The sequence below is a fragment of the Aspergillus fumigatus genome, chromosome 3 (assembly GCF_000002655.1).
Source record: "Aspergillus fumigatus Af293 chromosome 3, whole genome shotgun sequence".
Taxonomy (NCBI): domain Eukaryota; kingdom Fungi; phylum Ascomycota; class Eurotiomycetes; order Eurotiales; family Aspergillaceae; genus Aspergillus; species Aspergillus fumigatus.
This window is the reverse complement of record NC_007196.1, coordinates 3,320,522-3,348,443: the sequence shown is the minus strand read 5'-3', so window position 1 is coordinate 3,348,443 and position 27,922 is coordinate 3,320,522. Positions and strand designations below refer to the sequence as shown.

Genomic DNA, 27,922 nt, shown 5'->3' with positions numbered 1-27,922 from the left:
TCTTGGTATTCTGAGATAAGAATGGGGTCGAATAATTTCAATGAAAAGATATCCTAAGAAGAGTGGATATCACTGACGAGTATCAGGATGATGATGATGGCAATGATACCATTGCAAGGGCAAGTCAAGGCCATTATATAGACTGACGAGGGACAAACATTTCGACGGCATCTGTCTCATCGATGTGCTCATGGAAATTCGAGACAGAGTGTCTCAAGATCTGTGCACAATGGAACACTTGGATATGCCGCTATTGTCTTGCACAATGCATTGTCTACTTATATGTCTTACAGCATTCAGACCTATCGTGGAACAAACAACGCGAGATTGAGCGCATCACTGAGTAGTCCAGAAGAGAACAGAACGTGGCTAGAGAGTTTGAAAAGACATCAATGTTCTTTAAACCACAATCCGACGTCGTTATGCCCAAGGCATTCGTATCACGGCAGTCTCCTCCCCAGAACCTGGTCGGCCCACGACAAGTTCCGCGCTGACATTGTCTTGCTCCAGATTCATAATGATGTTGAAGATGGTTCTAGATCGCACAGCAGGACCCCGGGCAGGATCCTCTGAGCAACAGATAGCCTGCGGCGCATTAAAAGTATCCGAAAAGATCTTGTCTCGCAAGAGACCCGGGGTGATCTGAGACCCAGCGATTCCGCCACTGATCAGCTCACGAAGGAGCTGACGGACTCGATTCAACCGAATCGGAGAGCCGGAGAGCCATGGGGGCTCAATGACGTTCCGATTCTCGATGAAGTGGTTAGTGTGAGTGACAGTTCCCAGCACATCTTCCTTGAGATACACATCTCCCAATGGCGAGAGTTCAAGTCCCAATGCGGTTGTGCTGTCTGCAAGTAGGATATGCACACTGCAAGCTATACCTCCTAGCTCAGAGACCCTTTCGACCGCCATCTGGGCAGATGGGCTCTCAAGACAGAGGCGGAGAGCCACATGGATGGGGATCTTGGAACTGATGCAGGGTTTCGCCCGAATGGCGTTGAGACAAACGCCTACACCTGCGCTGTTGAATCCGATCTTTCCAACAATTCCAGCCTGTGTTGTTATGATTAGTGTTAGTCCGTATTGTCCAATACAAACTGCGAGAGTAGACTAACCTCGGTAACCATAAAGACTTTGGGTTTGCCGGGCTGTTCGACTGACATGATGGCGATATTCTTCCCCGCAGCGGGAGCCCAGTCCCAATTCTGAGCCAGGACTCGTCCATTGTCATGTTTCTTCCAGGATAGACTTGTGCAGCCATCGGAAAAATTGCCCATGGCAATCTCACTGCGACAGTTCAGCGCCACAATGTCGAGAAGATCCAACCCCGCTCCCTCTGCTATACCCTGCATCTCCGCGTAGACGTCAGGCAGTTTCTTCTCTAGTGATTCACGAAATTCCTCGGCGAGGTTTCTGACAGCATCCCAGGACATCTTGGAGGCCTCCAGGAACATGGCCTCATAGACTTTGATTTGGTCCTGGATCTGCTGTGATAGGATTCGGCCATGTTCAAGTCCGATCTTCCAGTGATCAAAGTCAGCTCCTACTTTTGCGGAAGTAAAACAAATAGATGTAATGAAAACAAGTGTGAGGAAGGGTTACCTCTCTTGCAGAACCCTTCAGCTCCAATCTGGGCGGTTCTTCAATCTGAAGCTGCATTGTGGGGAACGGCACGTAGATGGCTGTCTGAGTATACCACGAGAGCTTTAATGGCTAGTATCAGCAGTCTCATGATGACAAAAGAGGGAAACCCCAAGATTTATAAGATTCGGAGTAGTTGACCCCTCATTTGGTCGGTTGTTCTCCGAGACCCCTGTCATATGCTGATTCAGGTTGGAGTTCGGAGAAAGTTGGTCGTTTATGTATACTGACCTGGCAGCATTATAGCTTCATTATTCCTGAGCAGGCAGAGATATCTGACACCTGAATGACTAACACTTGTGACTTGTACCTGAATTTCTGGGAATTCTACCTCTCTTCCATATTATGTCACCCATGATAGTCACGCTGTGTCTCGTATACTCCCAAAACAGGCGAATATGGACTCCATCCATCACTATCATTCACTGCTATCACACACAACTACAAATAACGTCATGCCCTATCCAAGCCCTACAGCATTCACTACCTCATGTTTGTTGATATCCTGTGCGCACCTCGCGTCCAGCCTCGCGTCCATATCACCCTGCAACGCCTCCCTCCTGCCTCCCCCTAACAACCACTCCAGACAAAACGTCAATAATCAACACCATGCCTGCAGAGATTCTGTAACACTTCTCTACCAGCTCCATCGCCTCAACTCAGCCTGCCATTGCTACCACCAGACCACCTCTTTTCCAACCCGATCTTCTAAACCCACAATCCAAAATGGCCAACGCAGAGCAAGAACGCCAACAGATCCTGACCTCCCTCTCGCACATCTTCTGGTCCAACACCGACGTCTCCACCGGCATCACCCACAAACCCTACGGCGTGGACTGGATCAACTTCGAAAGAAACATGTACCGCCTCTGCGTCCTCCAAGGCAAGGTCCGCGACGGCGACAAGGTCCCCGAGGATCCATGGGAGATGTTCCTGCGCGAGCTTGCACCGCTCACGAAACGCCCCGCTGGTCAGCCGCAGCCCTCGACTGCATACTTTCCTACCTCAATTTTGCGGTCGTCGGTGGGGAATGCAAATGCAAACGCCAGTGGCGGTCCCAGTGCGGGTCAGGATGGCCAGCATCATGTGCGTTTCGAGGTGCCTTTATTGCGCCGCTCGGATGAGAATCGGCGGAACGTGGGCCGGATCCCGCGTTATTTGAATTGAAGCAGGCAGGCTGGGGCTTGGTTTAGTTGTTCCTTGGCGTCTTGTGGGATTGTGAGTTTATCTTCCTTGCGACGGTGGACAAAGACTGACGCTGTCTGCAGGCGCTTGTCCAACTCCGATCAACTCAATCTGCTGGCGTTTGTCTGGCATAGCGGGATGGATGGCTGGCTTGATATGGATAGGCGTTTGGTAAATATCGACGTTGTGAGGTCTGGATGGCAAGGCCATGGCAATATTGGTTCTGTACAAAACCGCTTGCTTTGTGAGATGTAAATGCATCCATTCCATGACTGTATGTATCCTGAGTTCTGTCTTCCAATATCTGCATACATCATTCCACTTTCAGTGTGTAAAGGTCTATTCCTCCATCGGCATGTGGAAATACTTAGGAGCCCTTGATCAAATGCTTGAACAGGTTGTCAAGGTAATAAGCAGATTGCTTAGGGTACCGGGTCTTCTCCGGTGAATCAAAGTCGATAAAGGTACACCCGAACCGATCGGTATAGCCCGCGGCCCATTCTGTTCCATCTTCAGCATTGCACTTGGAGGAGAGACGAAAAAAAAAACTTACCCCAGTTATCGGTGAATGTCCAGGCAAAATAGGAGCGGATATCAATCCCGTCCTCCTTGACCGCACGAGCCAGTGCCCACCCAACATATCCCTCAAAGAACCTGATGCGAAACTGGTCGTTGAGAACACTGGGTGAAGGGGCTGTCTCACCCTTGGCTGTCGTGCCATTCTCCGTCACATAGATGGGCATCTGATACCGAGACCAGATCCAATTCAGAAGCTTTCGGAAGCCCCAGGGGGCAGCTCGCAGCCACTCGGTGTCGCTCTCTTCGCCTCGAGGAATGCCATGTTTGTTGAAATCATGAATCTCTACATTCCCCTTGTGGTCGTTAATGTCCGCCGGCGTGGTCTTGTGCTTGACGAAGAAGGTCGTGTACGAGTTCATGCCATAGAACTCGGAGCTCCCAAGCACCAGCTTTGACTCCTCGGGCGTGAACTTGGGCAGACGGTCACCCAGCTGGGCTCTCATCGAGGCCGGATAGTCACCCGTCTTGTAGAGCGGGTCCGCGAACCAGGCAATCTCGAACTCGCGCGCGCGCTCAGCGGCCGCTTGATCCAGCGGGTCGGCTTCATCCCATGGCTCGGACCAGTTCCCGTGAAGCGTGATGCCGATGGTCCCTTGCTGATGGGGCTGGAACTCTTGCTTGTAGAGACGGGACACGTGCCCGTGGGCGACCAGCTCCGTGTGCGCAACGATGAATGGCTCGGTGGACGAGTCGCCCTCCTCGTTGCGGTCCCGGAATGAAGACCGGCCCGGTGCGTGGACGCCCGCTGCATATCCAGCCAGCGTATAGACACCAGGTTCGTTGAACGTGATCCAATGCTTGACGCGATCGCCGAGTCTCTCGAAGCAAACACGAGCGTAATTGACAAAGTCCGGCACAAACTTTTCCTGGTTCAGCATGCCGCCGTAGCGATCCTCCAGCGATTGCGGTGTGTCCCAGTGGAAGAGAGTGACAAACGGTGTGATGCCATTACGGAGAAGCTCGTCAACAAGATTTGAATAGTATTCAATCCCCTTTTCGTTGACGAGGTCGTCGCACCCTCCAAGAGGAATGATTCGAGACCAAGAGAGGGAGAAGCGGTATGCATTGACCCCATACGACTTCATGAGCGCCACATCTTCCTTGTACAGGTCATACGAGCGTACCGCGTCGTCCCCAGTGCTTCCGTCCTTCACCTTCCCAGGTGTGTGCGCAAAAGTATCCCAGATTGATTGGCCTTTACCGTCTTTATTCCAAGCTCCTTCCACCTGGGCCGCCGCGGTGGCGTAACCATGGAAAAAGTCGCGCCTCAAGACCCCTTTGAGATCTTGAACGGATTGCAGGTCCATGTCTCGTCGGCCCAGATCTTTTCAGTGGCCTGTATCTGGATGGCCTAAGCTAGTATAGGCCCAAGGCAGAAGAAGTCGTAGACGAAAGGCTTCATCCAGCGGTGGTTGAGTACCAGATTCTGTCCACTGTTCTCATGACAATGGACAGGTTTAATCAACCTGGCCTGCTTGCTGTCACAAAGATACCCGGCTAAAGTGGAACATTTAGCTCGTTAATTGGCCGATCTACTCCACCTCTGTCTCTTTATTGCTGGAGAAATCCATCTGGGCATCGACCAAGTGGGGTCTCCAAAGAGGGGGAATGAATGATGTATCATACATTCGGTCAGTCATTGAAACATTACAAGTCAATCGAAATGAAGACTGTGTACCCGATTCCCCCAAACGGATCTAAAAATCGCTACACTGTCTTATGGTGGTAGAAGGATTGTGGAGGGGACAGAGCATGGTGGTTGGCGCTCCATCCACACCTGGGAAGCCATCCTGGCCCCTGGGAGTGCCTGCGAAGACAGCCAAGGAGGATGTGCCAGTTGTCAGTGCCTAGATCACTGATTGTGTATCGGGACTACGATTTAAGAGACGAGCTTTTTGACGATCATATAGCCACACGCACAGCGAGGAAGTCAGGCCTGAATGCTGTGAGATCCCCTGCCCTTGATTTCAATCCGAGGTCCATTGTTAGGAAAGCAAAGGACTGTTTTACGGCCGAATTCGGAGTAGACAGTCACAGCATCCTTTATCTTACCGTTTTCCCAGCTGAAATCTAATTTGAACCCTCCACGAGCGCAGATGTTTCGAAGAGACCCCGAACTCCAAGCTCTCGGGCAAGCGGGAAGAAGCCTAATGATTCCCTCCTCATGGGATTGAAGGAGCATCTCCAGGATACCTGCACCGGCGCCGAAGTTACCGTCGATCTGGAACGGCGGGTGAGTGTCCAATAAGTTGGGCAGGGTTGACTGCGCCAGTAAGAGATCAATGTGCTTTGCACACTCCTCAGCTGCCAGCAATCGTGCATGCAGATTGATTAACCATGCGCGACTCCAGCCCGTATGGCCGCTTCCATGGGCCTCACGTCTGTGCAGTGTGACCGAGCAGGCGTCGGCTATTTTGGGCGTTGTTTCCGGGCTGATAGTATCTCCAGGATACAAGGCCCACAGGTGGGAAACATGCCGATGCCCGGGCTCTACTTCCGCATAGTCCGAAGCCCACTCTTGTAGTTGCCCGAAAGATCCGATGCGGAGCGGTGGAAGTCGATGCAGGGCGTCTAATGCTGCGGGCGCAAGCTTATCCACTATCTCTAACTCTTCAACACTTTTCAGGTAAGCGCTCAGGACGGCATTCACGATTTGGATATCAATGGTGGAGCCTTCACACAGAACACCACGCTCTCCGTTTTTTTCATAGAACGTGTTTTCGGGCGACAGGGACGGGTTCGTAACCAAATACTCTCCAGATGCATCTTCGACCAAGAAATCCAGAAGAAATTGCACACATCCTTGCAGAATCGGAAACATTCTCTCGAGAAATTCCTTATCGCGGGTGAAACGGAAATGATCCCAGATATGGACACAGAGCCAAGCACCTCCTAGAGGCCAAAGAGTTGCTGGCATCCACGTGTCTCCAGGAGAAGTATCAGCCCAAATATCGGTGCAGTGATGAGCCACCCAGCCACGGCAGCCGTACATCTTCTGTGCTGTCTCCTCTCCTGATTTCGCCACTCGCTCTAGTAGAGAGAATAGCGGCATCTCGCAATCGGAAAGATTGCAAATATTTGCCGGCCAGTAGTTCATCTGCAGATTAATATTTATCGTGTATTTACACCCCCAGGCTGGATGGAAAGACGGATTCCATATTCCCTGTAGCGTCGCTGGTAAAGCCTTGTCCCCATTCCGACTGCACGATATCAACAGATAGCGACAGTAATTATGGTAGAGTGCTATCAGACCAGGGTCACGCGAGTTCTTGATTCTTTTGTCAGTTGGCATGTCACAGTTGCTGGGACTCAGGTGCAGTTCCATGCGACCATAGAGTGATCGGTAGTCGTTCACATGTCGTTCCCAGATCTCATCAGTAGAGTGCAGTAGAGCTGTCTCCAAGTCAGAAGAAGCCTTCTTGTCTATGTCGTCGCAACGGTAAGTGGTTTGCGCTGAGATTAGAATCAGCGCATCTTGAGCATTGACCAGCAGTTTGTTTCCGATTTGAGTGACAGAATCTTGATCTTCCGCTGTGCGAACTTTGACCATGCAACAAGCTCTGTTGCTCTTGTGTCCACCGGGGGTGATATGCATGGTAATTGTCCGGTCTTCTGTCGTGACATCGTCAAGATATTCATTTGTTTCGTATTGCAGCTCACTCATTCGAGTCAGCCGCAGGGTAAAATCCGTTTTCTGCGATGCCTGGACTCGAATGGCAATGACACTGTCGGGGTTGCTGGCGATGACTTCCCGTCGGACCTTTACGCCTTTGTGTTCATACTCTACGCGGGTGGTAGCACGCTCAATATCCAACGACCGTCGATAGTTTTGCGTACATTCGGGGAGATGACCAAAGTCCAGAAACAGAGTCCCCAAGGGTTCGTAATGCCGTTGACTAATGGGATGAGAAAAGAAGGCCAGACGAACCAGCTTCTCCGCCTCTGCGTGGTTCCCCTCTCGGATCAGAGACCGGAGACGTGGGAGACACTCAAATGCATCATGCGGAACACGATTCTGGGGCCCTCCATACCAAACCGAGTCCTCATTGAGCTGCAGCATCTCCGTATCGGTTCGCCCATAGACCATGGCGCCCAGACGGCCATTGCCGACTGGCAACGCTTCCTCCCAGTTGCCAGCAGGCTGCTGGTACCAGAGTTCCGACATCATGGCGTGGAATATCCAACCAAACGACCAGTCATCTTGTTTAATCAATTAGTTTTGACCTTGTTCGTGGCCGTAGATTTAACCCGGTGACAGACCCATGTCGGTTATGTCGGGCCGCGAAACCGTGTCTGTTTGGTGGAAAGATCAGATAACCATGCAGGACAAGAAGCTATCGATGCGAAAGGATTTAGTGAAATGCGGAGAATTGTCCGTTGAAGGAAACGAATAAGAAGACATTCTCCTAATCCAAACAGTTGGAATCCGAGGGGGAAAACTGTCAATGTCTCCAAAACCGGATTCAGAGAAAAAGAAAGCCAACGCCGCAACAGACGATGCAACAGGAGCAGGTCATGTGTCAGTCGTCCACCGTCCGACTAAGTCCCCCTTTCTGTTATGGACGGTCTTTGCTATCTTCTATACGAGGTCAGCGATAGATTCCATATACCTGCTCCGAGATGAAATACAATGTACACAAGCGGGCCATGGTCTCATCCATCCCTTCAAGACCGTTGTCCTACGGTTTCTACGGAATACCCCAGGCTACGGAGAAGATTTTCCCCGCATCATGATTGACAGCCCAAGCCTTTGAATTCTAGCTAACTTGAGCTAGAAAATGTCTTTAGCTTGGAGGAGTACAGCACTAGCCATCTAGACTACCAGAGACGCAACCGGATTCGTCTCGTGTTGTCTCTTAGCTCTCCATCGAGGTAAGGGAGGCACCTCAATGGCGGAAAATCATAAGCCACAATAAGGGAACGATCATGGCCAACCTCGCAAACAGGTCATGATAGGCAGTCTAGGAATCTAGAAACGGGCCTATCTCAGCCATATTTTGACACTCTGCGGCTAAATCTACGAGCTTTATCCATGGACTATCTACTGGTGCCATTCGAACCGCTCTTCTTTCGACTATACCAACCCCGTGTCGAAAGAGGAGCAAGGGCCTGATAGGGTGGCGGCTCGACATGTGTTTGTCGTACAAGCAGCGTCACACCGACATGACCAGCGTCAATCTCATATAGTGGTGTGACCCCGGTAGGCCAGTCAACGAGGTCGTATCCTCATCAGCGCCTTATCCTTCTTCTCTTGCTGTTTAGTCATCCACTTCAAGGGAGTTTCGTTCGTCTCACATGGCCTTTGGTCTACTGACTGCTTGAGCCCTTCATAATGCGTAACCAGATTGGTGTCACGGCCACACATGAGAGCGAACTGGAGGCGAAGAAGGATGAAGCGCACATTGAAGAAGTCGTGCTCGCCAACCTGACAGAGGAGGACGTTTTTAGGATCTCCCGGGAAGCGCTAGATCTTCGGTCTTGGACTGGTTTCCGCTTATTCTTGATCATCTTTGTCCAGGGATGCAACCAAGCTGGCTATGGTATTGACTGGGCCGTTATCAGCGGCATCAATGCCTTGCCGGCATGGCACACCTACTTTGGATTTGGAACTAGCGGAGGCACATATGGCTTGCTCAATGCCCTGATGAGTATTGGCATCGTGTGTGGTGCCCCGTTCTTGTCGTTGGCGGACATAATCGGTCGACGGGGAATCAACTTTCTCGGCAACTTCATTGTGATCGTGGGCGCGGTTCTCCAGGGCTGCGCGGTGAACCTCTCAATGTTCATGGCGGCCCGGTTCCTCCTGGGATTCGGATCTGCGCTCTTGTCCAGCTCTCAATATGTCGGCGAGGTTGCCCCGACCCATCTCCGTGGCTTAATCGTCGGCATTTTTGGTGCATGTTTCCAGATAGGCAGTCTGGGCATGAACGGGGCCATGATTGGACTAACCAAGATAGAAGGGAACTGGAGCTGGCGACTTCCACTCCTTTTGGAAGCAGTCTTTCCTGCGATAGTCTGTGCTACCATTTACCTCCTCACCCCCGAATCGCCCCGTTACTACATCATGCGCGGGAGGAGGGACGCTGCCAAGCAAATGGTTGCAAGGTATCACACGACCAGCGGCGACATCAATGAGCCCATTGTCGAGATTGTCGTATCGCAGATTGAGGCATCGCTTGAGCATGACCGGACGGGCTTCAATCAGTTCTGGGATTACCGGGTTTTTTTCACAAAGATGGCCCGCTTCCGACTCCTTGTTCTATTCCTGTACTCCATCTTCCAGCAGTGGAATGGCGGAGGTATCATTACGTACTACGTAAGTCACCCCTAAGGCCTCCTGACTGTGGCCGCGAGGTCCCGCTTCTCAACTGACATTGTGCTACTGCAGATGGTCCCCGCTCTAGAAACCGTCGGAATCAAGGGTTCGAGGCAGCAGCTTGGTATCCAGCTTGGCACCACAGCCGTATACTTCGTGTTTACCGGTGTAGGAGCGCTCATAATCGACAAATTCCGACGGCGAACATTGATCTTCACAGGCCTCGCAACCATGATCCTCTTCCAGTTTGCCGCTACAATCACCTCCTGGCAGTTCGATGTCACGGGAAACACCGCAGCCGCTGCGCTGACTATCCTTTGGATCTACCTCTACCAGACCTTCTCCGCTATGCTGATTGCCACCATGCACAACCTGTACCCCGTTGAGGTCCTGTCTCTGCCACTCCGTGCCAAGGGAATGGGTCTCTATGGGCTGATCCAGGGCGGTGCAGGGGCTGTGCAGACATACGGCATCAGTGTTGGAATTCAGAAGCTCGGTTACAAGATTTGGGTGGTCTATGTCGTCTACAACTGTATCCAGCTCGTTCTGTCGTACTTTGTCTTCCCAGAGACTTCTGGGCTGTCCCTCGAAGAAATTGACGCCGTGTTCGAGACGCCGGGCGTGGCGCCTGTCAAGATGTCTTTGGACATCCAGAAGGCGAAGAAGGAGAGGGCAGCGGCCACCCGGGATGAGGAGGTATGACACTAAACATCATCATCATCATCATCATCATCATGCGAGATACATGTTATGACTGTATACATCCCGATCTGTGCATTTGATGTAATGAGTCTCATGACAGGATGATGGGCTATATAACCAGATCTGTGCTAGTAAACTTCGTACTTTCATGTTCAGTTTAACCTTCGAATCCAGCTATTGACCGCCTCGGCAGGGATAGGTAAACCCATTGTGCATAAATAACACCACGTACTCACCTGGAAGCAAACATCATCCATGACTGCTGCCACACCAACGTACATTCAAGATAGCTTCGCATCTGCCGACATATTCCAAAACAGACCCTACAAGGGCAAGAGCGCCACCGCAGTAGACTATGCCAAATATTCTCCAGAAGTTTGAGACTGGAGGTTCAATTGCACAGCATACGCCAGGAGCCTGTTGGCGGGTGTAGCACTTCGGGTGAGTATGTATTGCGTCTGACGGTTGAGGACGTGGCTGTTGCCGTGTAAGTCAACCAGGATGACTCCTTTTTCGAGTTGCTAAGCGTTGTTAGTGTGGCTGGTTAAACTCAGTCAGTCTTTTGTCTGGTTTCGCCTAAAGTGAAAATGGTGCGGTGGTTCTACTGTAAGATGATACTGCCAATATCCCCGAAATCGGAGTTGACGTGAACGCACGTTGAGTATCCCCTATTGACGAGGGCGTTAAGAGTACCACTTGTTCATACGACCATGACTCGAATGTGATACAACAACGCATCTAACGGCTACCTGCAGAGCAAGTCCGGAACTAGGTGTTAAGCAATGCTCAGCGGGAGGCTAAACGGGCTCGACAGCGAATCAAACGTCCTTGAGAGCAGCGTAAAGGAATACTCTGGTCGATATCCTTGCGCGTTTGCCTCGCGACGGGGATCATGGAAGCCATGATCATGATCGGTTCGGTTTCCGTCTAGACCTAATAGCACGGCCACCTACGGTTAAGATCGGCATATTTCCTCCTTTCCGAGAGCACTTAGGCCGTTAAGGGGCGAGAAGAGAACTTCCATACTTGTTCTTGGAAGATAACCCCGGTGTGTGTGTAACAACCGGATCGCATGGCTAACAACCGAGTCGGCTGGTTTTATTCGGCTGACCAATGTTAGTACGTGTTTGCAGCTCACCACATATGCAAGCAACAGTCATCGAAGTAGCTATGAGATGTTTATATTTGCTGCCATTGCAGATGTGGTCCGTTCGTCAGGACTGCGAGCTTCTTCACCGACTCAATACTCCGTCTCGCAGAGACGACGACAGAGAACTGCAATTTGGCAAGCGCGATTCTGCAGACCGCCCCTGGTCACGCCGGTGGTATCCTTAAGGTGTCACAGTCCGCTCAAATGAGGGACAAACGCCCTCCTAATGGAGCGGTGGATTTGGGGCTTCCACGATAGTCACAAGATGACAGGACAAACGAAGTGGGTACTTCGCTTTAGCAGAGACGAAGAGAGATTGAAGACATGGAACCTTCCCATTTTTCTCCGCTGTTCTGTTGCGCCGCATTATTGGCAAATGTGCGTTCTGTGGCATCCTTGGTATCACCTTGAAAGACATGCTTGAGCGACGGCGGATATATTAAGGTCATCTGTATCCGCCCAAACACAGAAGGGATATTAGATCCCTTCAACAATAGAGGTTGACACTTTCGCAGAACAGCAGCAGCAAGGTCAAAGAAATCACCACCTCCCCATCCCAAGGCAACCTTGGTCTCAACTCACTACCTTTCTCATCACTACCTCACTGGTGCGCTTTGCACAGTAGCCTACATCGAACAGACTGGTCGATCTCAAAACAATACAAGCCTTGCAGGCACCCGATATACACCTCGCAGATCTCGTCGAGAGCATTTGAACGTGTCTGGCAATTGCAAGTGTCCATAATGCCGTCCAAAGGCTGTCACTCCAACTCTCTTCCCGAAGCACGAGGCCTCAAGTACGACGAGTCGGATATGGCACTGTTCCACGCCAAATTGTCCTACCACTCCACCATCGAGGAGCGCATGGCTTCGAAAGATACCAACCTGGCATCCATATCTGAGCATCAGGCCCGGATTCTCAAGCGCTGGGAGATGCTCAAACAGGTGGAGAAGGAGATGGCGGACAAAGGGAAATGTTTGTCACCGGCGGAGAAGAAGCAGTTGGCACAATATGAATGGCGATACAAGCGACTTGAGGAACTGGCGACCAAGACGACAGGAGGCTGAGATGTCACGGAAAGGTGATATGGAAGCCGAGGATCCCTGCTGGTCAAAATGGCATGCATCAAGTATTATCACAGGGAGTTATGGGAGTGTGACCATGCATTACCGGCGTTCATTATAGAACTGGGACTTTGCGCATAGCTCGTTTGGCATCGTACCTGTTCAGCTTTAGAAAGATACTATGACACTTCATTGGCAATGCTCTCGCCCACTTGCTTCAAATGTCTGAAAAGAGTTGGGCAACTGTGAGAGCTCGAGAGATTGGTAGCCAAGTAGCGTCGTTGTCCCTAGCTCTACACCAATTACCAAGTCCATGCGTACACGTCGCACATGTGCCATTGTAACAGCTTCCACTTCTGCAACAGTAGCATGCACAGCGCAGTTGCACGCTCAAGTCCCTTCTGTGCGCGAGGGAGCCTCAGTTCAAGCTGTCTGAAAGTGTGACCCTGAAAGCACAATGGCCCTCAACGCTTTTCTGTGAAACTCGGCCATTATCTGTAGCATTTTTCCGGAGCATGCGGCAAAAGTCTTGGATTTTTGAGCGCTGTCACCGTGCTCCGGGGTTCTTCGAATGGACAGTAAAATGGTGACTCATGGCGTCTCGTCTCTCCCCATGTTGACCACCAAACCAATTATGCAATATGTGAAGTGAACGATCCAGTTCCTGCGGAATGCTGCGATCATCGGAGACCTCCGAAGGGTACAATTCCGGGGCAGTGGGGCACGAACCAGTATAACTCGATTGGGGATGAGCGGGAAACGTTGGGAATAGCGACAGAAGTGCAGGTGATTGCGATTTGGTAACGAGAAATAGCACCTTCAGGTGGCTAAGCGGATAGAATAGGACAGCAGAGACTCAAGCGAGGTGATCTGGTGTCGGAGGAGATGAGACTAGAGAAATGCGAGACAGGACAAGAAGGAAGCCGAAGAAGATCACTCGATAGGATCGAGTAATGATTACCTGAGGCAAACACAGTGTATAGGTGGCCTGCGGGGCTTATCGCCAGTTATCGGGCAACTTGTTTCCCCCCTCATCCTCATCCTCTGCACCTGCACCAACTTATTTAAAGAGCGTCTCCAGCTGCGACAAGAGGAGGATGATCAGACCAGACTGGAGTTAGTTACAAGAAAAAGTGAATTGCAGCTTTCAATCGCGCACTCAATTGATCTTCTTCAATCCAGCAATACCAGTGAGAAAACCTCGACCCAGCTATCTCATCACCGGCACCATGACGTCCTCCGAGAAGGTCACCTATGTCCCCGCTGGGGAGATCGATAAGGTCTTCGCGCACACCACGAACCTGGCCTCGTCGGGTCTGAATACCAAAATCCTTGCCTGCTCCGACGAGTTCTTCGCCGCAGCCTCGAATCTGCTCACCCCGACTCCTCCCATCAACCGTCCCGGTGTCTTCGTGCACACCGGCGCCTGGTACGATGGCTGGGAGACTCGCCGGCACAACCCTGAACCCTACGACTGGGTCGTGATCAAGCTGGGTGTTGCCAGCGGCGCCATCCAAGGCGTCGAAGTGGACACAGGTTTCTTCCATGGCAACTATGGCGAGAAGGCCGAGCTGCAGGGAACCTACGCCCCCGTCGACAGCGGCGTCACAGACGAACAGATCGCCGATCCCAGCTTCAACGGCTGGACCACTATTCTACCCCCTCAGCCCTGCGGACCGTCGCAGCGTCGCGCCTGGAAACTCAACGACTACGACCCCTCCAACCCCAAGCCCTACACCCATGTCCGTCTGCTGATGTACCCCGATGGCGGGTTCGCCCGTCTCCGTCTCTACGGCCATGCGATCCCTCCCCCGGCTCCCGAGCACATCAACTCCGCTGAAGCCCCCATCGAGGAACTCTCCTCCGCGCTCCTGGGCGGTCTGGCCCTGTCGGCATCCAATCAGCACTACACGCCCATCTCTAACCTGATACTTCCCGGCCGGGGCAAGGACATGGGCGACGGCTGGGAGACCGCGCGGTCGCGCATCCCAGGCTACACTGACTGGGCCATCTTCCAGCTGGGTCTGCCCGGCTCGGTTGCCAAGATTGTCGTCGACACCAAGGATTTCCGCGGTAACTTCCCCCGCGCCGTGCGGGTGCACGGCCTGCTCGAGGGCAGCGTGGCGGCCGGTGAGGTGCCAGCGCATGATCATCCGGATTGGATCCCCCTGCTTAGCGGCGACAAGTTCTGCAAGGCCGATACTGAGCACGTGTACGAGGGTGCTGAACTCGCTGCTGGTGGCGAGGACACCCGCACCTTCACACACATGAAGTTGACGCTGATCCCCGATGGTGGTGTCAAGCGATTCCGTATCTTCGGCCGTAGAGCCAACCGCGCCTAGGCTGTAATTGCATCGACTCCATGCGGAGCGATCCTGCTTTGTAGGGTACAACTGCCCTTCAGTGTTGTCTAAATATATTGCCTTCATTGTACATAGTCTTGAATAAAAACACGTTATCACAGTAGGCCGCCCAGTACGAGTAATCCTTCGTTACGCTCGAATATATCTCCTGGTACAAAAGCATGGAACGAGACAGCGGAAATTGGGAATAACCCTGTCTGAATGGGAACTGAAGACCTAAGAACAATAACACCTATTGGCAGCCGCGTATCCGAACTGCAATTCAAACCTCGGGGGATAGTGAGCGCCAACGCGAAGAAATAAGGGCAACCGGAACACGATCTTGAAGAGAAGAAAAGGGTGATGATGCAGCAATTGAGAATGGCTCAGACTCGGGTGGAAGGATTCTTTCCCCAGGAGCCATGGGCATCACAAAATACTGCATCGAAGAGAGAAGGCGGAAGAATGCAAGCAAGAGTGGTAGCCAGACAGTTTTGATAATCGCCCGTGTGGCAGGCAAATTCCAACCCATAACGCAAATATCGTGAGTCGTAGCGTTCGTGGTCATCACATGGAATAGATAAAAAGGAAAATAAGGGTAAAAAGTTGGAAATGCAGCTATGGTGCTCTCATGTACCGCTAGACAGACGCTGGTCTAGCGAATCGAAAACCCCCATAAAAGACGGTTAAAAGCACATTACAGATGGTAGTCATAACCCCCAACAGAATGAAAGGTATTTCACACAAGACATACCAAGTTCATTCTAAAGATTCTGGACTAGGTCACACCCGACTGGACCTGTCTGGGATCTTCTCATCCTCAGGGGTCAGTGCAATCACCGGCCCCGAACCGGATGACGACGCACTACTTGGAGTGCCGACTTCGGCGCTAATGCTCCCCCGCGCACGCATTGCCAGGCGGGTCTTGGTGTACGTGGGCGCAGGAGCGAGATAGTTGTCAAGCATCTCACTAAGAACGGTAGAGCGGACCGGCTTCGGTAAGTAATTGTTCATTCCGGCCTCAAGGCACTTCTCGCGATCCCCTTCAATGGCACTGGCGGTCATAGCGATCACGAGAACCTCGTTCACGTTGGGATCTGGGTCTTTGCGGATTTCACGAGTCGCATTGTAGCCATCCAGAGTAGGCATCTGCACGTCCATCAGCACCACGTGGAACGGATTGCCCTCTTGAGAGCGTGTCCGCAGAGCTTCAACTGCCTGGCGTCCATCGCTGTACGCTTCGCATTGCAAGTTAAGGCCGGTAACAAATTTCACGGCGATCTTTTGGTTGATGGGATTATCTTCAGCAATACAAACACGGATCTGATCGCGAGGGATCATGGTTAAATCACGCGCCATCGGTCGAGGTGCCACCTGGTTCTCCCTATCGGCAGAGCCGTTTGACCACGGCGCTTTTGCCAGAGACTCCTTCGCTTTGTTGAAGGACAGGTGAAAGGTCACTGTGGTGCCAACACCAGGAGTCGAATCCAGCCAAATCGCTCCGCCGAGGACATCCTCGATGATGGCCTTGCATATGCTAAGTCCTAGTCCACTACCACCGTACGACCTTGCCGTGGAACTGTCGGCCTGTGAAAAGGGCTTGAAAAGACGCGACTTTTGCTCCTCAGGGATACCAATTCCAGTATCAGACACTGCGCACTCCAGGCGTACGCGATTCTTGCCCTCCCGTGAGACCTTGGCTCGGACGGTGATGGATCCCTTGGGTGTGAACTTATAGCTGTTGCTCAAGAGATTCATGAATATTTGGTGTAAACGGACAGGATCCCCCAATACCACGAGATCTGGCGGAACTTTGTCCAGGTCTTCGATAGTCACAAGGCCGCGGTCCCGGTGCGTGTAGCGTAAAGCGCGCACGACCTCGGAGATGGTCTCTTTGACGTTGAGAGGAACAGTCGAGATCTTCATTTTCCCTGCCTCCAACTTCGAGAAATCTAAAATGTCGTTGATGAGTGTAAGGAGTGTATCGGCACAGACTCGTATAGACTCGACGTATTCATCCTGTTCCTTGCTCAAGATTGTTCCCTTGAGGAGTTCCGACAAACCAATAACACCGTTCATTGGCGTCCGGAGATCATGGGAGATGTTGGCTAGGAAGATGGACTTGGCTCTGGCTGCATCCTCCTTCAGTTTCACGTTGTGCTTGGCTTCTGCTTCTGCCACCTTGGCTTTATGTTCCGCCTCACGAGCCTGCGCGAGGGCACGCTTCTGCGCTTCAATCATAGCTGCGTTTGTGGCGCTAACCCTGCGGACTTCACGGAAGAGCAGCGCATTGGCCAAAGAGATGCCAATCTGGTTGCAGAGCAGATGAAGCACCACAACATTGCGTTGAGTGAAAGAGTTCGGCTTGCCTTCAATATGAATGACGCCCAGAAGGTGGTCTGCCTGCATAATAGGCAGCGCAATGACAGACCTTCCCATGGGATATTTGTTCTGATAGGCCTCGCTGGTGTTGGAAAATCGGTCGTCCTCGAGGAGATTGTGGACAAGAACCTCTTCTTTCGTGCGAATCACATAGTGACAGATCTGCTGTGCCATTTTATCGTCGAACTCCGACAGGGGAAGACCATCGACGAAGGACCTCTGTCCTGTCTCCAGGTCACCAGTTGCGGCGACGGCGAAGCCATTATCGTCAAAATCCGTCGCAATGGCGGCAAAATCAGATCCGTTGCAGGATTCCAACACGATCTCAATCATCTTGGTTAGGAGTTTATCAATCTGAAGTTCAGAGGACATCACTTGGCTCGACTCAAGGATGCTAGACAAATCGATGATATCTAGCGAGCCATTAGTAACATGAAAACTTCTGGCTGAAGTAGCCTAGCGGTCTTACCCAGCCCAACACTAGAGATATCGAGCGAACGCTCCCCTGCAGTGACTCCATTCTGCTCAATCCAACGATGTTTCCTATCATCCCTCTCAACGTCTTGAGAGACGGCCATGTCTTCTTGGGCTGTGTTCCGGTCAATACCAAGAAGCGAGTCAACGGTCTGGACACCGATGTCAGCACATCTGGAGGATGTTGCTGTTTTCAAAAGCCACTCGTGTTTCTCTGTGAGTTGCGATGCTTTCCCAACCGCACTAATCGCGGCCCACGCGGCTATCGCATCCTGCATCACAGAACGCGCTGCTCTCTTGGCGCCGCGCCTAATTAGGAATTCACCTGCAGAAAGAGATTGACGTCAAAATCCATGGAATGGTAAAAAAGTCAAACAGGAACGGATCCCCAACACCAGTAATAGGTGCACTCACCATGTAGTTCAAGAGCCAAGGCCTCCTCCATCGGCCAGCCGTGAATTTGGCAGTGATCAATTGCAGCCTAATTTTCAAGTCAACTTTCACCTCATCTCTCCTCATGTGTCATTCCTCTGCAAACTCACCTCGAAAGCTTGAATGGCGGATGTATGGTCATTTCGGACTTCGGAGATCAGGGCTTCAAGAATCAATGACCACATGCCGTAATTTGCATCGCAGGCGCTTCGGGCGAAATCAACCTCCGCCTTATACTTCAACACTGTTTTCAGGTTGTCGCCGTCCATATATCCACCTGCGGGATAATCGTTGTGGAGTGTCAATAGAGATAGAGCTAAGTAAAAGTAGACAACATATCCAACGCGAGCAGACCAGAGCCTAGGAATCGTGTCCATCATCGACATTCCCGTCTCTATCACCTTCGTATGATGTCCATATAAGAAAAGGGGTATCATAGCTAAGCCCCAATAGATATCCCGAGGACGATCAGCGTTACTGGCATTCGTGTTTAAGAAGGCAATGTATTCGTCAGTACTATGGTGCTCGTCATCCATGATAGTGTCGGGGTTACGATAGAATGTCTTTCCCTGAAGAGCGCGAGAGGCTTGTCTGTGGTTATCTGGTCAGCCTTGTGTTGCACTATAACTAGCCACATGCCCAAAAGACTTACCGGACAGCTAAAAGACTGGCGCCTCCCCGTGTGTCTTTGGACCAGTCCGGAATATCGTCAGGACTTTCGGTGCAGAACTGTTCAACTTGACCCATATCGTGACCCAGCCACAGTCTGGTCATCGCCATCGATGACAGACTGATCAGTGTGATGTAAGGGTCGCCCATCGTGAAGGAAACCTCAACTGACCTCTCGAGCACTGGAAGTGTGGAGGGCATTGGGACTCGCAAGTGGCTGATGTAGAGATTGTGGACGATTGTGCCCCTACGCTGAGTCCATGGCTCCGGACAACAGTCCAAGAGGGTCAATGCACACTCATTGAGTTTGGCAGCAAACTCGAGGTCTCTGAAACGACTAAAGGAAATCATCGAGAGATGGGAACAGCCAATCGAGATTTGCACGAACCCGCCCTTGAAGAGATGGAGGTTCATCATCTCGATAGCCATCCGGTAGAATGTCAACGCATCATCCCAATAGGTCACGGCCATTGCCTCCGCCATGACAGCCCCAATGGTGACCATGTTGATATCCTTACTCTTAGGTTTGCGAACAATGACTTCCAAGTCGGCGTTCTCAATGTACGCCTTCAGATTGCCGTACGCAGCATCGCAAGCTTCGTAGGTAGTAGGCTCCCGAAGGTGGACGCCCAATTCCTCCAGGCATGTGAGTAGCGAGTCCATAGACTTGTAATGATTGCCCATCTGAGCATATATCTTGGCTTTCACAATCCAAGCCCTTGCCTTGCAGACGGCACTCTTGCCATGGGCAAAAACCTCGTCGAGAAGTCGCAGAGCCTCGGTATGATGGCCCTGAGACCAGAGCATCTCCGCCGTCGCGATATGCAGGCGTAATGTCTCATCGTAGTATACATCGGTATTGTTGTCGTCCCAGGGGTTATCCTGAAGCAAAGCAATACAGTGGCGAAAGTACCATAGCGCGGTTGGTCTAGCACCGGATTGAGAAGCAGTCTGTGCGGCATCCCATAAGATCTTCCTGTAGTCGACTCTTTGAATGACGCGAGACCTGACGATCCGGGAAGCAAGGCCAATGTGCCGAGCAATCGCATAGCGACTGCGGCTATCGTGGTAGTATTTCATCATCGCCTGCGATATAATGAAATGCATCTTGTCGACGTTACGGCCCTCGGTCAACGAGGTTGCCGCTTGTGCAAGTCGATCATTGGCAAATCTGGTCAATGTTAGTAACTATCGGGTGGGATCGCGGAAGCACAGTTCGAAGAAAAGGAAAGGAAGAAAGAAGAGCAAATAGAACGATAGAATGGAAAGAGCACACCTAAACTCGTCGTCTGTCTTTCCTGGGACAATCAAGTTCGCTTGGACAAGATATTGAAGTCCAACTACTATATCAGCCTCAGACTGTCGGATCATACTGGCACTTTGTGGGCATGTCAAGTCGACAGCCTCATCATCGCCTTCGCTGGAATACAGGAACTCGCTGGTAAGCAGTTTCTGAACAAGAGAAAACGGAAAGGGACTTCCCAACAAAGCTCCCCATATCAGGATGGACCGGGCAGCTACTGGGATTTCCTGGAGGCGTTTTGCGATGAATCCAAGGCCAAGCCCCTCGCCGTACCTTGGAGCGACAAACTCGGTGAAAATACGATCCAAGTCAAACTCCCACCTTGAGTTCTTCCAGGAATACCAAATACAATTTTTGCTGTAGCAGGTCTCAAGCATCAATCTGACGTAGAAAGGATTGCCTAAGCTCTTTTCCTGGATGACAGCAGCAAGGGGAGTCAACCCTGGATTTGGATCCTGGTGCATTGTAGCCGCTACATATTGCATGATCTCATTCTCCCCCAGAGAGCTAAGCTCTATTCTGGTCACATTAGGGTCCTCGGACTCAAAGAGTGATTTAATAGCCTCGGATTCCAGCTCAGCCTTCCGACTTGTGACGATCAGCACACAGGGAATCTTGGCCCGGAGTATATTCAGAATCAACTCAAGGGTCTCGTCGTCTGCGTAGTGCAAATCATCCACACAAACACATATCAATTTGAACTGAGATAGAGTCCTGAGGATCTCTAGGAACGTCTCCATCAATCGCATGTTTTTTGATGCGGCGTTCGACAGGAAGAACTCCACAGAGCTTTGCCCATGATCAAGACGAGGCATCGCGAGGCGCTTTGAGGGATCGGAGCCTCTGTTAGAGACATCCCTGAAAATGTGCTGAGCTACTGAGAGCTTCGGTGAAAATTCCAAATCTTTGCCTCCCGCGGACATCAACTGTTCTGGAAGCTCCAAGACTCTGTGGAGAGTGGTCCACATCGGTCTCAAGGCCATGCGAACGCTATTATGGTAATCCGTTGTCACATCACGCTCAGAGAAAATCTGACGCAGGAGAGAAGCCAGAATTTTGGCAAAAGGCTCAAAAGGGATTCGTCTGGCGCGGTCCAGGCGAGCGATTCCGATGTAGCCAAGCTTACGTATTGCCGGCTGGACCCGATTCACAAGGTCTGTCTTTCCAATGCCAGCAGGGCCACTGATCGTGATTACCTCACATTTCCCGTTCTTTCGGAGTTTGTTTGCGGCCTTCTGTCTGGCGTTGGGGACAAGGGGATCCGTATAGGTCTGTGCGTTCGCAACCGATGGAGAATGAGTGTCACGCTCTGTGCTATCCACAGAAGCACGAGGTTCGACAGGAATTTTGGCCTTGTTGGAGGCATATCCGTGTTTAGTGGTTGAAAGGGACGACTCTGTGCTGTGCAAAGATTCATGCGTTGAGACACGCCCAAAGTTGTACTGGGTGTTGTTTGAGTTGGTCCTCGGCGCCAATTGAAATGAGCCAGAGTCGCTTGAGCCAGACGCAATCTCAAAGCTGTCAACACGGCCGTCCGACACCGAAGAGTTGGACCCCACTCCACTGGAACTCTGAGCAGCCGCCCGGGCGTGCGCAGACTGTTGCCTTCTGTAAACTCTCTCAACGACACTAATCACTTTGTCATATTCCTCCCGTCGGCCAAACATCCCGGTCGGAAGCGTAAAGAAAGATGACACGTCGCGCTGAGCAATCTGAAAGTCTTTCAGCGCTTCGCTATCGCCGTCGCCAAGAAGCTGCGAAATCTGTGTCAAATCCCTCTTCACCGATGATATGGTATGGTAGCGCTCATTGACGGCCTTCTGGGTCATTTTCTGAATGACAGCCGATATTGCGTCAGGAACATCCATTCTCTTTGATGAGACAGGTGGTAGTTTCTTTCCGAAGACGTTCTGCACAACCTCAACCGGATCAGCTCCGGTGAAGGCTGGCTTCCCTATCAACATGGTCCAGAATAGCACACCAAGCGCATATATGTCTGTGCGACTGTCCGGTTCAGTAGGCATCCTCCCTGTCTGCTCGGGTGCAACGAATTGCAGCTTGTTCTTGACACCGAGTTCTCGAGAGAGCGAGGACCAGCCGTCGCTGAGTATATTTTCAAATGATCTTGCGCCATTCCCCGTGCTGAGAAGCTTTACTGACCCTGTCTCTCGGTCGAAGTGAAAAGCATCCCCTCTGATTTCGCCATGCACCGTCTTGAGACCGTAGTGTAGTAGTTCCAGACAATCACATGCGCCGATGGCAAAATCGAGAAATACAGGAAGCGAGACCTGCTCGTCCGGAGTGGGTATGTTATCACTCTTGACACCAGCTGCAAACCACGCAGGTCCGAATGCGACTAGCTCACGCAAGAAGTTCGGGCCTGGCGATTCGAATATGGCAACCAACAGCGGTCCTATATCGCCTGGATCTGGTGGCAGCCGGATAAGATCAATCGGTCGAATTGTGTGATTGCAGTCTGGATCCGATGTCTGCACGATCGATCTCAACATGTGAAACTCCCGCTCGAGTCTCACGACATGGGACGAGACTCGAGCAACTACTGGCGCCCATACTGGTTCATGGTCTGCGCGAGACAATGACAGTTCGCTACTCGATTCGCTCAGGCTACTCCTCCAGTGATGGCGGAAAAAGGGACGGGGCTCGGCGCGCGGGGAGTTGCGGGCTAGGCTAGATGGCCCTGAGGAGGTTGCGGCGGGAGTTGAGACGTCAGATTCTGCACAATGACGAAGACCGAGGACATGCCAATGGTTGTAAGTTGAATGGAATGGCTCAACGGATTGATCCCAGATATAACCGGGGAGCTGCGCAAGCCTCTCGAACAGTCGTGCTGGTGGGAGCGGTAGGTCTTCCCCGAGAATGTGGTTATCCTCCTCCATCTCAACCAACTATCCAATAATATCTTTTTGACTGGAATTTTCTTCTTTTATCAGACAAAGGCCATACGTATTCGTCCCAGAGTGGATGCTGATGTCGGCTCAGAGAAGACGCTGCGTTTGAAGAGAAGGCATTGGGACGGAAACGGCTTTGTCGAATTGATCGAGGCTAATGAACGTCGGGGAGGATCATCGAGCGATATCAATCGTGCGCTTCGCTTCGACTATCAGCGGTGTAGGCTAGGTGATGGATATGCGTCGAAACAGACGTCACGATGCCGCTATTATCGTTCCCCTGGAACCATATGAGCGTTCAAGACGGGGTCATGAATCTAACATTCGATTATCAGGTGAAACTTTGGTTGGGGTCTGATGGCCTGAGGCTAACAATTTCCCGAACCAGCAGCTCTTTAGTCAGCCGTAATGGGGCATCACGAGACTTGGGCTCATGCTCACTGCATGACTCTTAACTCCGTACCTCTCTCCAAAGTATCAAGGAAAAAGGCATGTCATCAACAAAAGCAAATAGATCACATTCTAGATGATGTTAGGTACGTCATCCGGACATGTGGCTAGACTACTGTCAATCAACAGCCACTTAGGACATGTCATGATGACAGAGGTATAGGGAAGACTCTTGACATCTCAATAGAGAAACCGTCGAGTCAAGATTTGAAGAATCCGAAGAACAACATGCATCAATCGTTATCCTTGGGCTTTCCTTTCGATTGTGCCATAGACTAATTACGGAGTAGATGGCTGGAACGTGCCCATGTCAGAGATACGTTTCAGGCATAGTAACTACCACTATCTCTCTGTGGGTCAAACAAGACTTTCTTTACTAGGTCACTTGAAGCTGCTGATTCCTTCAGCAAAACGGCCCGAAAATTCAACCGATTGGGGCTGTGGCGCAATTGGTAGCGCGTGGTATGTTCCATCGACAGTCTTCCCAAGCTCGATCAATTTGTTCTAACAAATTGCGTAGAGACTCCAGATCTCAAGGTTATCCGATCGAGACGGGTCAGCCTCAGCCAATTTTTCCCTTTTTTTGGACTTACGTCCCTGAACAGCAGTATCATAGTACACCAATCCCTCTGAACAGATGACGTCGAACCTCGAACATGAGCGAAGTAGCGCGCGCTCCCTTCAATAAACGAAGATGAAACAGTGACTTCGAACAAATAAATGTCTGAGATGGTAATCAGTCAACAACTTTAATTGATTCTCGACCACTATGCAGAAGTTGGTCATGATGACCCTCATGAATGCAGTCCTCTTCACTTAATATATGTAGAAGAATTCCGGAAAGGCGGAAAGGCGCATGTGCATTAACTATCATGCATGGTGACGACTGTGCCTAGTTTGCCCGTCCAGTCTTATCTGTGACTAAGGCTCCCCCTCACCGCTCCGCGTTGAGGGTGAGCCACAGCGAAACCACCAACCACACCGAATCCACCATTTTTCGATAGAAATCATGATTTTGATGCCATACTAGGGGTTATCTATATAAAAAAAATTACTATTCTCATCTACTGCCTTTGCTAATCCATTTGATACCATATTCTCTTATGTAGATGCTAGTGGTGGGGGCTTACCATGCACTTTCTCCCATTGCGTTTGTAAACGTCTCTCTTGCGCGGCAGCATCTTTGGCCTTCCTTGAAGCAATTGATCGATTTGCATCACGTAATGTCAATATACCAGACTGGCTAAGCGGCTTAACCTGCCGCTTAGTATATTGACGCCGTAGGGGGGCCTGCGCGGCCCTTATTCGACCAATAGTTTCATTTGCTATAGCCAGGTGCTCAGCGGCGATTCGGTTATGTTCAAATATCCGTTCAAGATTTCGCTGCAGCTTTGGTGTAAGCAGATCTGCATGCTTAGATAGCTTTGCCTGGTTCTTCTTAAGGGCCTGAATCGTCCGCGGAGGTGAGATATCAATACTAGATGAAGATGGCGGCCGAGATGGCGGCTGAGAGGGTGGCGTAGAGGGAGTCATCTTATCAAGATCAGGCGCGTAGATATCCGGAATTCCTTCCCATAGTAAGATAGCAAGATCGTCAGCTATCTTACTATTGACTGGCCAGATTCCACGATCTTTGAAGGCCTCACGGATGATCCTTTGGTTGAAAGCCTTCTCTCGTACTGGTCCAATCATGTGTAAGAATTCTGACTTCCCTACAGGCTCACCAGCCCAGTAAGATAGCTCATTATTCATACGACGAAAGTGTTGCTTATAGCTTAAGAATGGCTTACCATCCAAAGGCTGGCAAAGATGTGTCGTATGAGGAAGGAATCCAAAGGGAATAACGCCATTATCTTCGCAAAGTTGCAAGAATTCGACAGTGAGATGAGAGCCATGGCCATCAAATATAAGTATCCGTTTCTCCCCCTTCTTTGTACGCTCGTTTGTTGCATTGATAAAGCTTTGAAGCCATTGAACGGCTAGTTCATCTGATATCCAGCCATTAGGAGACGTCGCTATCGTAGTATCTGGTGGTAAGGCCTCGCTCTCATTGAACCAAGATTCCATGAAGATTCCGTTGCCTTTAGGAAGCGAGCATAGATTAGTATTTAAAGGAAGGGAAGAATCATTAGGAACTTACCTTTAAAGATAAACCAGGGATCCATCTGCCATCCATCTGCAGCTACACATTCAATAGCTGTAATATTCTCTCCTCTTTCGGATTCGGCAAGATCAGGCACTTTTGAACCTTTTGAACTGATTACCTTCCTAGATTTGCCTTCGCCAGGCTGGAAGCCGCATTCATCAAAGTTGTATACCAACCGCGCTGGTGTATCCTTTTTAACCACCCCTGCAAGCTGATTATACCAATGTGTCAGTAAACCTGCATCCTCAGCCTGGATACGCTTGGATTCCTTTATCTTTTGCTTCGCTGGGCCTAGATTAAGGTGTTCTGGAAGTCGTTTCTCAAAGCGATATGCCCACATCTTGCTAACCTGCCTAGATTCCCCTGCGCGTCGAAGTGCCTGATTTGCATACTCTTCTAGTAGCTTAGGCGTCACTGGCATATTCCGATCACGCATACAGACTATCCACTGGATTAAGGCCTCCTCCTGGTATCCCTTAAGGGCTCTATTAACTGGTTTGTTGGCTAGTCGAGGATGCACATGCTTCTTGACGCGATCACGTAGGGTCGCATAAGGAACACCATATTCACGCGCAATCTTGGAGATATTTGGCTTTTTTTGGGCCTGAGCGGCCTCGCAGGCCTCAAGGAGGTAAGATTCATTAATTTTAGAAGATTTAGGCATGTTGGGTGGTTGGAATAGCTTCAAATAGTCAAAATATCGAAAAATGGTGGATTCGGTGTGGTTGGTGGTTTCGCTGTGGCTCACCCTCAACGCGGAGCGGTGAGGGGGAGCCTTAGTCACAGATACTAGTCATCGCAAACCATGACTATTGCTGTAAGCATGCTCTAGTCGCGGGTCCATAATGAGGGCGCATTGCCGATCCTAGCCATCTTTTACTTATCTCCAGCCTGGCACTGAGTGCCATTGGAGATGGACAGAAAGGAAGTGGGGAGTGTACGTATCGAAGAATTGAGCATAACGACAGCGACTGAAGTTAAGCGAAGCAGATACAGAACAATGCATGGTACCGGCAATGCTGGATCTGTCTCGTCAGAGATATGCAAATATTCGGTCGGAGATCTCACTACTCACTCGAATCCAGCAGCACGAGGTCGGTATAGACATATTCCTCCGTAACGCAGCGCATACAGCACTAATGCCAATGACGACAGAGGTCAGAGCAAGGCTGGCATATGATACATCCTTAGCCTTTAAGCAGCCTCACCAGCTTTGGCTGAAACCGTGGAGGAGAATACAATACAACTTCAAAACTTCATGTCCCAATCATGAGGCTTTCCAAGGAATAACGAGGCTGGGTTTGTTCCAGTTCCACCAAACAATCTAGGTTGGTGGCAACTTGCCACCACCCGACCACGCGACAGCGCCTCTACCTAGGGTAAAGGCAGTAGTCGGCTTTTAATAACAATGGTAAGTGGTGAGGCAAGCTATCCCAGTAGAGTAGACTTTCGTGTCTTGAATGGCCATATAATCATATCTATGCGTCATTGGTAGCCAAAACTCGCGCACGCTTGATACGATTGAGTGGACAAGAATACCATCTCCTATATAACTGACATCTTTGGCATCAGGGGGAATATATCTGGAGCCATCCGCTTCTTGGAGTTTCTACTTAAGTGGATAAGTGGATAACAAGGCAGTATTGTCACTTGCTGGATCCCGTTCTGACTAGTACTCCACTTCGCCATTCGCCATAGATAATCCAACTTGAAGGGTTGAAGCTGAGTAGGTATGACTAAGGCAACACTAGCGCACAGAACCAGCTGATTCATGACTTTCTAGTCAGGGGTCGCGTAACGTCAATATCACAGGGTTAGGAATGAATTACACAGACAGATCCTATCCCACTTACTTTAGAATATGGTCTCTTTTAGGGCGCGCCACACTCTCCAATCGAATTGTTTTATGAAGTCAAGCCCACCACATAGATAGCCACTTAGGGCAAATCACCACGGATGGGCGCTCTAAGTGGCCCATTGTATGACGCACCCCGTAGATTACCTTAATACCTAATCACCTCATCCTCAAATCCGGCCGAGTCCGGGATTTTGAGGAACAGGGTCGCTTCTAGATGCGACATAAGACAATGCCAATGACAAGAAGAGAAATATTAATTTAAGATGTTTACTTTGTAAGGTGGCAGATGCGTCCTTATCCTCATCCTTTTACTAAGT

The 27,922-nt window shown here is 50.7% G+C and overlaps 9 protein-coding genes across 9 annotated transcripts; 4 read left to right on the top strand and 5 right to left on the bottom strand.

Moving 5' to 3' along the window:
• Positions 1–420: 420 nt before the first annotated feature.
• Positions 421–1,457, bottom strand: AFUA_3G12620 (putative acyl-CoA:6-aminopenicillanic-acid-acyltransferase; the record flags this gene model as incomplete). The annotated part of the gene is made up of 2 exons (XM_749266.1): positions 421–1,056; positions 1,119–1,457. 2 exons carry the CDS (start codon positions 1,455–1,457, stop codon positions 421–423), a joined length of 975 nt encoding a protein of 324 aa, XP_754359.1.
• Positions 1,458–1,508: 51 nt separating this feature from the next.
• Positions 1,509–2,811, top strand: AFUA_3G12610 (uncharacterized protein; the record flags this gene model as incomplete). The annotated part of the gene is made up of 2 exons (XM_749267.1): positions 1,509–1,663; positions 2,289–2,811. The coding sequence occupies 2 exons, from the start codon at positions 1,509–1,511 to the stop codon at positions 2,809–2,811; spliced, it is 678 nt and encodes a 225-aa protein (XP_754360.1).
• A 385-nt stretch (positions 2,812–3,196) lies between these two features.
• On the bottom strand, positions 3,197–4,715 carry AFUA_3G12600 (glycoside hydrolase family 1 protein; the record flags this gene model as incomplete). The annotated part of the gene is made up of 2 exons (XM_749268.1): positions 3,197–3,330; positions 3,383–4,715. 2 exons carry the CDS (start codon positions 4,713–4,715, stop codon positions 3,197–3,199), a joined length of 1,467 nt encoding a protein of 488 aa, XP_754361.1.
• A 623-nt stretch (positions 4,716–5,338) lies between these two features.
• On the bottom strand, positions 5,339–8,583 carry AFUA_3G12590 (glycoside hydrolase family 95 protein; the record flags this gene model as incomplete). Its single annotated transcript, XM_749269.2, has 1 exon — positions 5,339–8,583. Exon 1 carries the CDS (start codon positions 7,574–7,576, stop codon positions 5,339–5,341), a length of 2,238 nt encoding a protein of 745 aa, XP_754362.1. The 5' UTR covers positions 7,577–8,583.
• Positions 8,584–8,599: 16 nt separating this feature from the next.
• AFUA_3G12580 (putative MFS sugar transporter protein) lies at positions 8,600–11,639 on the top strand. The gene is made up of 3 exons (XM_749270.2): positions 8,600–9,724; positions 9,797–10,420; positions 10,670–11,639. The coding sequence occupies exons 1-3, from the start codon at positions 8,741–8,743 to the stop codon at positions 10,805–10,807; spliced, it is 1,746 nt and encodes a 581-aa protein (XP_754363.1). The 5' UTR covers positions 8,600–8,740; the 3' UTR covers positions 10,808–11,639.
• A 680-nt stretch (positions 11,640–12,319) lies between these two features.
• On the top strand, positions 12,320–12,643 carry AFUA_3G12570 (uncharacterized protein; the record flags this gene model as incomplete). The annotated part of the gene is made up of 1 exon (XM_749271.1): positions 12,320–12,643. One exon carries the CDS (start codon positions 12,320–12,322, stop codon positions 12,641–12,643), a length of 324 nt encoding a protein of 107 aa, XP_754364.1.
• Positions 12,644–13,869: 1,226 nt separating this feature from the next.
• AFUA_3G12560 (allantoicase) lies at positions 13,870–15,530 on the top strand (the record flags this gene model as incomplete). Its single annotated transcript, XM_749272.1, has 2 exons — positions 13,870–14,962; positions 15,337–15,530. 2 exons carry the CDS (start codon positions 13,870–13,872, stop codon positions 15,528–15,530), a joined length of 1,287 nt encoding a protein of 428 aa, XP_754365.1.
• A 235-nt stretch (positions 15,531–15,765) lies between these two features.
• AFUA_3G12550 (putative sensor histidine kinase/response regulator) lies at positions 15,766–24,398 on the bottom strand (the record flags this gene model as incomplete). Its single annotated transcript, XM_749273.2, has 6 exons — positions 20,216–24,398; positions 18,923–20,110; positions 18,381–18,861; positions 18,253–18,319; positions 17,834–18,163; positions 15,766–17,777 (listed from the first exon to the last, which is right to left on the bottom strand). The coding sequence occupies exons 1-6, from the start codon at positions 23,137–23,139 to the stop codon at positions 15,766–15,768; spliced, it is 7,002 nt and encodes a 2,333-aa protein (XP_754366.1). The 5' UTR covers positions 23,140–24,398.
• A 304-nt stretch (positions 24,399–24,702) lies between these two features.
• On the bottom strand, positions 24,703–26,411 carry AFUA_3G12540 (uncharacterized protein; the record flags this gene model as incomplete). The annotated part of the gene is made up of 2 exons (XM_077804449.1): positions 24,703–25,682; positions 25,742–26,411. The coding sequence occupies 2 exons, from the start codon at positions 26,409–26,411 to the stop codon at positions 24,703–24,705; spliced, it is 1,650 nt and encodes a 549-aa protein (XP_077660600.1).
• Between the last annotated feature and the right edge of the window lie 1,511 nt (positions 26,412–27,922).

Bases quoted from the DNA above. Each gene is read 5' to 3' on its own strand.
- AFUA_3G12580 (XM_749270.2), top strand. From the start codon at position 8,741: ATGCGTAACCAGATTGGTGTCACGGCCACACATGAGAGCGAACTGGAG. The intron at 9,725-9,796 runs GTAAGTCACCCC...GTGCTACTGCAG, and splicing joins GAGGTATCATTACGTACTAC to ATGGTCCCCGCTCTAGAAAC. The intron at 10,421-10,669 runs GTATGACACTAA...CTCACCTGGAAG, and splicing joins CGGCCACCCGGGATGAGGAG to CAAACATCATCCATGACTGC.